General features: G+C 35.4%; 1 protein-coding gene across 2 annotated transcripts; it reads left to right on the top strand.

Moving 5' to 3' along the window:
- LOC136748130 (coiled-coil domain-containing protein 88B) lies at positions 1-10819 on the top strand. Of its 2 annotated transcripts, none has more exons than XM_066701625.1 (6): positions 1-162; positions 8197-8256; positions 8818-8945; positions 9335-9461; positions 10023-10164; positions 10394-10819. In XM_066701625.1, exons 2-6 carry the CDS (start codon positions 8199-8201, stop codon positions 10647-10649), a joined length of 711 nt encoding a protein of 236 aa, XP_066557722.1. In that variant the 5' UTR covers positions 1-162; positions 8197-8198; the 3' UTR covers positions 10650-10819. The 2 variants fall into 2 exon arrangements, with proteins under 2 accessions (XP_066557722.1, XP_066557721.1); XM_066701624.1 differs by lacking the exon at positions 1-162 and adding an exon at positions 6464-7339.
- The last annotated feature ends 502 nt before the right edge of the window (positions 10820-11321 follow it).

Here is an 11321-nt window from a genome sequence, read left to right as displayed (position 1 = left end):
CCCCGGGCAGGTCACATTAAACCATTCGGAATTTTATCCCCTAAACATCGTTTAAAAACAGGACAATTTTTGACCCAATATTTAAATCGATTTTATTTCACCGAGTTTATTGTTGTTTCCCAGGGATTTATTTGACATGTTTGGGAACCAGCGTTTTTACACGTATGTAACATGCGCTGTACAATGAATAAGTTATTATTATTATTATTATTATTATTATTATTATTATTATTATTATTATTATTATTATTATTATTATTGCTTTTGAGAAGTTTTATCTGTGAAAGTAAATTAATATACATTAATTTATATTTACATTATTTCTGAAAATACTTGATGCAGTTAAACGAATAATTCCAGACCTATGGAACTAATATGGGTAGCCTACTTGTATGGCATGTAAGACAGTCTGTAGCGGGATGTTGTGTTTAGTTGTATTGATTGATGTGATTTATCATTTCTAATTTCCTGCAATAAAATTCATAGTGCGTGTGTTAAATATTAATTGTATTGTTGAAGATTGTTCCATGATGGATCTAAACAACTGGAATTTCTAAAGTTTTAAGGACTGTGTTTCTACATATATTTTACCTTCGACGCTGGTGCATTATTCGTTTTGTACTATTAGTTTATTTAACATATAAGTGTGTAACGTTAGTCTTATTATTACAAAACTTTCCCAGTCTCTCTCTCACAGATATATACACACACAAACATATACACTGTATGTGTATATATATATATATTCATTCACACCAATTATGTAGTTTCTGAGTCTTAATATTCTTCGATCTGTGTTTACAATTTAATCTCCCATATAAATGTATTTATTTTACATTTATACCCAAACTTCTTAGACTTATTATTTTATATCACTTCCTGTAATAAATCAATTTACTGTGCTAAATATGTACCTGTATTCTTAACTTTTTACATAGATATACACACATTTAAACACGTTCAATGATTTTATAGTTTGGGTCATCAACTATAAAATATATTTACCGAATACATAGAAACCCGCATACGTAATGCAATATGGTCAATGGCTGGGTGTTTAAAGGTGTTGATGTGAATAATTTAAATAACATACATTTCAGCAATTAAATTAAATCATTTTAAATATTGTTAAATCTTCACATAATATATACTGAGGCTACAAAATAGGCACATGAACGTTTCATATTAAGTTAAAGACAGTATTGAATGTGTGTTATATAAACAGATTATGCTAAATAAAATGTATTAAATCATGCAAAGTACATAATAGAAAACTAGTGACTTCCCATGTGACACTGTGTTGTGCATGTAGTTGCAGTGCTTTAGCTGGGATTGTGCCACCAGGGAGACATGGGGACTCGATGGGAGGCAGAGGGCAGCGCTAGGACTGGTAAAGAATGGGCCAGTTCTTGACCTCTACCCCTTGGGTTTTGTTATTTGTATTGTTAAGTGCTCGGTGTTCAATGAGAGTCCACTCTCTCTATTTAGTAGAGGTTACTTAAGGTTAAATTAAGTGCTTGTGTCTCTATTGTTGGAAGTATTTATTACAAGCTTGTTAAGGCAGTCACAGGCAGTTGTCCTAACCGAAGGACCAATTGTTACCACAGACTGTTAAATATTTTATTGCAAATAAAATCTAACCATGTTCTCCTAACTCATTTTAAATGGCTATATACCCTACTTACATCCCTCCAAATGTACTTTAGAGGTACTAAATTATTATTAAAATAATAATGTATTTATACCAGTACTCTTAGATAGCATATATGATGACATGCTTGCTATATGAAACAAAGGGAATATTTAATATTCATTGTAAAATAAACTTTATACTCTTATATTCTCTAGTATCAAATTAACATATAATGACCGATGAAGAGGACCTGCTGTCTGTGTATGTATGTCAGTATAATCACTATTAACACGGATGATCGCAGGAAAAATACATATCTATGTTTAAAAAATGTTGTCCATGGACATACTACAAAACAGTTTTATCATCAGTTTTAAAAATACATAACGCTAATATTGGAATCGTATCCTGATTTGGATTGTTTTTATAGCTGTGTTTCCTTCAATTCATTTTATATTTGTTTTCATGTTTCAGAATAATAATAAGAATGACTCTAAGAAAAAAGGAAAAAAGGTTAATCTGCATCAGTTAATAGCAGCATAGATATTATTGATAATATTTGATACAATATAACTGCGAAATGTTAGTATGTTTATATATATATATATTTATATACACACACAAATATAAGAGATACAAGTTTATCTTAAAATTATTGAATGTGCAATAACGCTTTTCTTCCTTAGTCAATACTGCCCCCTAGCGACAACGTTATATTTCGTAACCAACTCCAATGGAAAGAAAAGGAATTAGATTATACCTACAATATTATATACATCATTATATATCTAGTGATTAATTTCATTTATTATTATTATTATTATTATTATTATTATTATTATTATTATTATTATTATTATGCATGTTATAACTGGGGCATATAAATGTGTGTGTGGAATGTGTTCCTTACATTTGTCTTATTTTATACCTTAAAAGTTCGTTCATTATAAGTAATGCATTTTAAAGTCACCGAAATACTTCAGTGAGCTCTGTCATACGTTAATTAAAAACAATATTCAAGAATTCAGTATTCAAATATTAATTTGTCAATAGATTGATTGGGCATAAAATACAATTCCTCGATTTAATTAAACTCCCTGAAAGGTTACTATACAGGTAGATCTCTCTCTCTTTCTCTCTCCCTCTTATTCAACAACAATTAAAAAAAACAAAATACATTACATGTTTTTGGTTAATGGCTAAAGCATTATCATACTAAAATGGTTAAATGTATTTATGACACATGTATTGATATATATAATCTTATAATAGTAGTCGACATATGGATGGACGAACGGCCAAAGCAGGTGTGTGTATATATATATATATATAGAGAGAGAGATACACACACACACACATCGAACTGTGTTTTGACTTCATCCCCCCTTTCAACTGTGGTGAAGGTATTAACACTAAGAAAATAAGAGAATCTGCTGCAGTGTAATCGATAATCGGTCATTGGTTATTATGAACAATAATTATTCAAATCGTATTATCGGTATGAAGTTAAAAGCACAAAACGACAAAACGAGCCGATTACTCCCCAATATTTGTTTCCTGTAGTTTTACAATAAGAGCTGTTGATCTCTGGATTTATCCTCTAATTTCATCACCTATGAGCACACACTGTATGTGTATATATATATATATATATATATATATATATAGTATAGTATAGTACAAATTCCTTTTTAGAGCACCTTTGCAATGGACATCAATATTTAGGTGAAGTCTGAGCTGTATGCAGCATTAACTATTTGCTATTTGGGCCTGTAGATATCTTTGTTCGTGTCAAGTGTATGCGGATGAGATGCAGTACTCTCGCTACACCCAGGTCAGCAACCTTCGAGAAATCAACGCGGTGAGGACCACTACTGCCCACCGCAACCTGTCCACTCGGGCGCTACAGAGGCTTGTCCCTAACCTGTCAAATACGTGCTGTCTAACTGCCGTCTTTAAAGCGTATGTTCACATTACATTAGAGCAACCCAGTTATGCTGCTAATATTTACCATCATGGCTTTAATGACTTACAGATGTGTTTTTCTAACTCCCCCTGCCCCTACAGTGGAAATAAAGGGGATAAAAAACAAACTTCCACTTTTAGTTTGATTGCAATAAGAGATAATCCTGTACAGGTTTATTTAAATATGGCACCCTTCATATGAACAGAGAACAGAGGGTCACTTGTCATTCTGCCTGGCGGAAACCCCATTAGTGTTGCAGATGTGATTGGGATGCCTGTTGTGTGTTTGTGTGCGCTCGGCTACAGGGAATATCTTTCACACTTGGTTGCATTGCATGTTTCAGACAATGGCTCCTATTTGGGACATTTTACCTCACTAGCAACGGATTTCACAGTTGTGCATCCTCCCAATTCACTATTACTTTCTTTTCTCCCTAAGCCTGAGGTCTCAGGGCACAAATGAGAGGTCTGTATGTAGTGTTTCTGCATACAACACCAACCACACGAACAGCATGGGAAATCGCAAGACCAACACCACTTTTACATCTTCTGTCAATCATTAGAATCATTCAGGGTTTTCCGAAGCATGGGTCAAGGTGATAATATTAGCCCACACGTTACATTCTGCACCTGGTGGTCACTAGCATCAAAGGTCGTATAAAAAACACCAAAACTTGTTTTTAAATCTTAATGTGGTTTAAAATAAAGATCATCTCAGCAATCTGAGTTAGTTCGGATTTCCATATGCGTATATATATATATATATATATATATATATATATATATATAGCCTGTTCTAACATCTCAACATTAAAAAATGTTACCTATTAACAAAATACAGGTAGTTAGTCTGCAGTTAAAACCTGCTATTTTATCATCTGCATTAAAAGCACCAGGATCAAGGTTAATACACCAAATGGAGATGTGGCACCTGCTGGTCTGCACTTTACAATAGGGGACAGTCATCACATCAGAAAAATATTTGTAGTCATCGACAAAAAATATCTTCAACATAAGAATATCAAAGATATTTGCTTTTATTGATAAAAGAACCTCAACAAGCCCTTGGCCAAAGTGTTTATAGGCAAGGACAGCAGCACTGTTTGGAAAGAGAGTCTTTCCAAAGCCACTTGCTGGGACTAAAAACGGAGAAAAGCTTTATTCTGAGTACCCTTGTTTTTGTATTACAAACGTGTCCTAATAATGCACGGAGAATAACAAATTTAATATTTTAGCTCAAGACTGTGTATAGTATATAGATATTATTACTGAAAAATATATTACTCCTAATAAATATTATTACAAATACTACTAATTCAATTAATCTTCTTCTTCTTCTTCTTCTTCTTCTTCTTCTTCTTCTTCTTCTTCTTCTTCTTCTTCTTCTTCTTCTTCTTCTTCTTCTTCTTCTTCTTCTTCTTCTTATTATTATTGTTGTTGTTGTTGTTGTTATTACTGCTGCTGGTGGTACAACTACTACCACTTGTAGTAGTAATAACAATAATAATAATAATAATAATAATTAAACTTACCTTTTGATTAATATAGCATCTGTCCTAAATCTAAACATACGGCTTATTTTACGAAAAACTTAAATGTTCCGTTTATTTAAAATGAATAAAGCCTTCCTTCCCTTTTGTGCTTGCTTGTTTGTTTTCTGTAGTTCATCTATTCATATATGAGTTTTATTCGTTAGCAATCCTTACACTATTATGCATATTTAGTTTTTTCTTCTAAAATTTCAACACAGCGAGAAAGGCATGGTATGATGTCATCAGTCTGGTCAGGGCTGGGATTTTCCCAGGTTTCTAAATGTTTGGAGTGAGTTTATAAACGAGCTGCATCAAAATATTATTGGTTACTTGAAATCTACGCAAACTAGTGGTTGTGTTAAAAGCATGCTCTGTGCACACATAGTCAAAGTAAGTTTAATTCAAATAATAAGTATATCCCACTGTATCACGAATTTGTTATAGAGTACACTATTCAAAACCAGGTGAAGCCATCAGTGTTTGGTATTATTTTAAACGATTTCTTGGGTTTGGTATTTTTAAGAATGACAGAAAAAAACGAATGTTAAGATTCAATTGACCAATTAAATTAACAGATTGTGAAACAAACATCGTGACTGTCAATTGTTTTATTTGTATTCAAAACCAGCAGCATTATTTTGGCTAATCCTGTTATATCTATCATCTATATCGTAATGGTAAATACACACACACACATATATATGTCATTATTATTAGGCTTTGATTGTTTATGCTCGACCCGATCACACAATAAACCGATCATGACTATAGCTTGGATGCAGGTTTTATTCTTTAAGTGTGATCTGGAAATACCCTTTCGGTGTCAAATGCAGAACAGAAAATGTATACAGTTGACAGTCCGTTGTATTTAATTAAATCTAATTTAGCACATCAATGGAATTTATTTACACCTATTAAACAGTTACACAAATTAAATCTTAAACTGAATCATATTTAATATTCATTTGTTTCGGTGCTATATTTGGAAATGAATATGCAAAACACATTTTAAAAATAAGTAAATACATTTTAGCATTGAGACTTTCTGTTGTTTGAATACACTCGGATCGTGGGAAAAAATAGATTTTAGATTTAAATATTAAAATAATAATTAAGTATATATAAACGCAATGTCAAAATGAAAAACAAAAAACGATTTAGCCTTTGCAGATGCAGAAATAATATGTCAGTTTCAAATGGAAGAATATGTATATGATAATTGCATTATTTTGCTGTAATAGTTTATTGATGTTATGTTATTGTTCAAATGAAACAAAGCAGTCTAACATTACTTATATATTATTCCTTTATTTTGTGATTATATTATTAATTATTGTTACTATTTTATATATATATATTTTCAAAAATTATATGAATACTGAAATTAAATTACATTTAAATATAGCACCGTAGCCCTGAGCCGCTGCTTGCGGTGCGAGGGCGACACCTGGCGTATCATCACGTTCCTACATGTTGGGATTATTTGTTTTTATCATTTTGAATTACAAAGTACACATGCTATGCGCTTCATATGATGTCCGTGCTGTGGTTTCTTTACTTTGTTTATAGATTTTCACAAAATAAATATTATGAGACATAATCTAATCAACAGAGATTCGAACCGAAACGCAGTAATAATAATTGTAGATGTTGTAATAGTTATAACAAAGAGAAAGAGGACAGAACGAGAGAGAGAGAGGGATGTCGTTTGTTGCTTATTAATTGTTATTATTTATTTTATTAAAAAGAATATGGAAGGGAGGGCAATCTGAGCTGTTCGATATATAGGAGAGAAAGAGTAGCCATGTTTTACAAAATGTTGTAGTGGATCTTAGTGTATTTGTTTACTGTATATTTCTCAATCAAAATAGGAAAAATAAGACCCGGCATGACAGCATTTCAGCAAAACACAACAAATAGTAAGTACTGCTTTTAGTAACAGTAGTAGTAATTATAATATAGACAGATATAATTTAAGGTCCCATGTAAGGCATCCAGTCGGTGTTCTCTTGATTTTGGACAGTCAAACCTCCCAGGCGCTGGGAAGGGCTGCTTGAACACATGCCAGTGAAGGCACTTTTGAGATGGGTGTGAAAACCTGACGGTCCTCCCCCTCATGGCGAGGCTTGTGTATCCAGGTGGCGGAGCTGCCTGGCGACCCAACAACAGTAACACTGGTGTAGAGGAGGACGCGCTCCGGGCATGGGGAGTAAGTGTCCTTCTTCAGCTACTACCAAGAGTGGGCAGAACAATAGCACAGTGCACGGATGTGTCCTTTTTTAGATATGCTTTTGAAACAACTTCAATTCAGATTGAAAACTGTATTTGGCTTTTTTTAGTTTTCCTCTGATTTTGCTCTCATTCCATAAGCCACTTTTGTCTTATTACGTGCATAGGTGTTCCAGATACAACAGTGCCGATTTGGATTATAGCGGGTCATATATTACTGTCAGATTTACTCATTATTCCCTTCCATTTCTTTATGTGTTTGTTTATTGTGCATTGCTTTACATTTCCCACAGGAACCGTGAGAATGTAGTCTCCCGTGTATATTTATATTTTTAATTAAAGCGATTTTAGGGTAAAATTAAATCTGAGATGTTGACCTTCACAGTTTCTCGAATGACTTCACACACTTTATATTTGATTCTGAGCCAGGGAGATTAAGGGTATACTTTGAATACTGGTGCATTTGAAATACCGGTAAGCTTGTTGTATGTACTAAAGCCCCCACATGTCCCCTGCAGTTCACAGTCCTTCACCCCAGGCTATTCATTCTGCTCTTCCCCCCGACAGAGGGTTTTGCAGATCGCACCCTCTCCCCTTAACCTGACAATGTAAACTCTGCCGATCCTCAAACTCTGCATGCAAGGACTCATTGCTTTGTTGTCCAGAGCTGTCAATAGAGCTGGTGTCCCTGGAGATCCTGCTGCATTAAGCTTTTTGCACCTTAAAGTGCGCTCTCTATAATGGGTTCAGTGTTTTCTGAAATTGTACAAGAATGCTTTCTGGCACTTTGTACTTATTAAACTGTCATTTTCTTGTGTTTTTTTTCCTTCTTACTAGGAATGCTTAAATCATCCATCAGACATAAGAAGCCACCTCTTAGCAGCCATTCCAGCACAGGTAAAAACTAACTGTCCCTGCTGAGACAGTGTGCTTAGTGCAATAAGTCTTTACTCCATGTATATATGTATTCCTGAATGAGGAAATACAGAATTCAAATCCACTGCTGTTTCAAGTATTTAAACCAATAATATTGAAAACAAAAATAGAGTAAGCTGACATTAACAATAACAATAACATTACATTGTAGTTAATATTAAATATTTACATTACAGTTTTGTTCAAACACTTAAAAGTTGCATATTTAAAAAGTGCCTCATGGTGCAATATGCATGTGTGTAGTTTTGTCTGATTGAATGGAAGGGACAGAGACCATTTCTATTAATCACTTGTATTTAATCTGTCATTTATTTAATGAAAGGCAATAAGGAACATTATAACATACAAAATACCCTTATTAAAAAAGTTTTATGTTATTTTAATTGTACTTAGAAATGTGCAGTTCTCTGCTCTAGTTTACTAGTTGTTAGTGTAAGTTAAGGCAAGTATTACAATACTCATTTAAGGTGTATGCAGTGCCTGTGACCTTTCATGGCTTGCGATCTCTTTCTCTCTGTGCAGCCAGAGATGTAGGGAGCAGTCAGCCTGTGGTTTATCTCTCTCACTCCACTTCCAAAGGGAAGCCCTTCCACACAAAGTCTGGACATATAGATAGCCAGAGATACAGGGGACACCTGCTGCAGGGACAGGTAGGATCAGAGCTCATCCTGCCCTTTCCCCTTGAGCATTTCTCAGCAGGTACATTGGATCAATGGGGGGAAATACAAAACAAACAACTACACTGATCTTGCCATCCATCCCGAGACTCAGTGTAATGGTGACCTGGGATCTGATAGGGTTGAGGCAAAACATGTGTCCCAATAAATGAACTGTATGTATACTTATTTAATATTAACACAATATCACAATATAAATAGCTCAGGCATTTTACATAAATAAGTCCTTCATACCTCAGTATTGCTAACATTTGTATTGCACGTGAAGTGCCAATGCAGCTTCTTGAGTTCATTGGTGTCTGATCTGGATATCTGCTGATTTTGTATGCTGTGCTGAGTGCTGCCTCGTGGTGTATTCACAGAAGCAATGGGCTTCAGAGCAACGGGACAAAAAGCGGCAGTCACTACTGGAGCTGGAGGAGGCTGGGGGCCACAGGAACCCCTGGCAGCCCCTGGCACTGCAGGCCTCAAGTGGGAGTACAGGCCTGGGTAAGGACCATATTGTCCATTTTTTTTAATGTCTGTAACTTGTTTGTCAATCTGAAATAGAATGTTATTAATTAATACATGGAGTTCCATGGAAAGATAACTTGTTTATATATTATTATGATTTTATTGTATTACTCTGTGTTGTAGTGTCCCCATAATATACATTTTGAAAGCTTTGGCAACATCAGAGCACTCTGATCATGCCAATAAAGCTCATCTGAATTTAAATTTGGTGGTAGAATGTGCTACAATGTGTGCAGAACAAAGAATCAAGCTAACGTAGGAAAACTAATGCTTGACTATTCTGCAGAGAAAATGTTACCTGTCCTGTGGAGTGTAACATTGAGGTGTATACCAAACACTACGGGGAAGTCTTTAGCTCCTGTCTAATGGACATGCATTTTCTGTCATCACCTGCATTCTGTTGCTTTCATGACTGAATAGTTTAATCCAGAAGGTTTTTATGCGTTGATTAAATGTGAGTCAGTCTAAGGTTTAAGGAAGATCTGGTTCAGTAGGTGAATGTGTGTGCTGTTTTATCTGTCTGTCTTGGTGCATCAGTCCTGCAGAAGGATGCTACCCAGGGGAGTGTCTTCCAGGAAGCAGCAGAGATTCTTGAGGAGCAATTACAACAGGGCTACCAGGAGGAGGCACTGTTACTCAGAAGGTCTCTGGAGAGCATCAGACAGCAGTATGTCATCAGGTACAATAGTGTGCCTATAGTGTAGTACAGTCTAACCTGAACTGGCATGTAGTTTAAGAGACAAGAGCTTGGCTTGTCCTAATTCCCAACTTTACAGGACTTAGATGTTTATCATGTCAGTGTCAGTGTAAAAATGTGGGAGGTTGACATTGTGTCAGTGTGTGCCGTGGATGAGAGGAGGTGAGAGGACTGAGCCGATTGATGGCTGTTTCCCCATGGCCCGTGTCAGACTGCAGGGGCTGGAGTCCGAGGTGCGCACAGCGGAGCGGGAGAGGGAGCGTGCCCGTCGGGAGAGCAGGGCGGCCAGAGCGGAGCAGCAGGCTCTGCTGCAGGAGCATGGGCAGCTGCTCCACACGCTGCGCAGGGTCAGGGAGAAGCTGGAGCAGCAGGAGGTGCACAGGAGACAATACACCAGGAACCAGGAGGCTCCCCCAGCACTGCACAAAACCAGAGGGAAACAGGGGAAACATCACCCACCTCACTGACCAGGACACTGACCTGTACTTTATTCTGCTCAGTTAACTTGTCAAGTTCTGTATATTATGCATATACACTAATTGTTTGTTTTTACAACTAGCAGCTCAGATGGATAGTGCACATTACATACTGAAATATATTATGTTGTACAATTTCATCCACTATTTTACACCCTGTCCCTTTTAAGAATTATGTTTGTTAAACAAAATATGAAAATAGACCCGACATTTAAAACAATACAATTCATAATAAATAATTCACCAAGAAGTTTAAATGGCACTTTAATTTTCATATTTTCCCCACTGTCCTGCTTTTTGTTCCAGTTCAGCTCTCAATTACTTAATTGAAACCTTAATTTAACTAATAAGTTTGTTTAATTTGATGGTTAAGCTTAAACCGTTTCAGGATTAAACTTTTAAAATCTCCAATTTATCAAAATTATTCATTAACTCTGAGTTAGGTTGAAACACAAATTAGAAGGACTCTGGTTCCCCAGGACAAGGATTGAGAACCACCGCTTTAGAAAGACAAAATCAAAAGGCTTTGTTGCCTCCACTGGGCAATATTGTCTCTCATTTTCATTCTGGTTCAGTTACAAACAGAAGGCCAACAAGCAAAATCTTATGAATGCTATAGATCTATGTTATTACTGCAGCACACTACGACTACTACTACTACTA

This window comes from Amia ocellicauda, chromosome 4, assembly GCF_036373705.1.
Source record: "Amia ocellicauda isolate fAmiCal2 chromosome 4, fAmiCal2.hap1, whole genome shotgun sequence".
Taxonomy (NCBI): Eukaryota; Metazoa; Chordata; class Actinopteri; order Amiiformes; family Amiidae; genus Amia; species Amia ocellicauda.
Note: the sequence above shows the minus strand (reverse complement) of the source record. Positions and strands in the feature narration are given on the sequence as shown.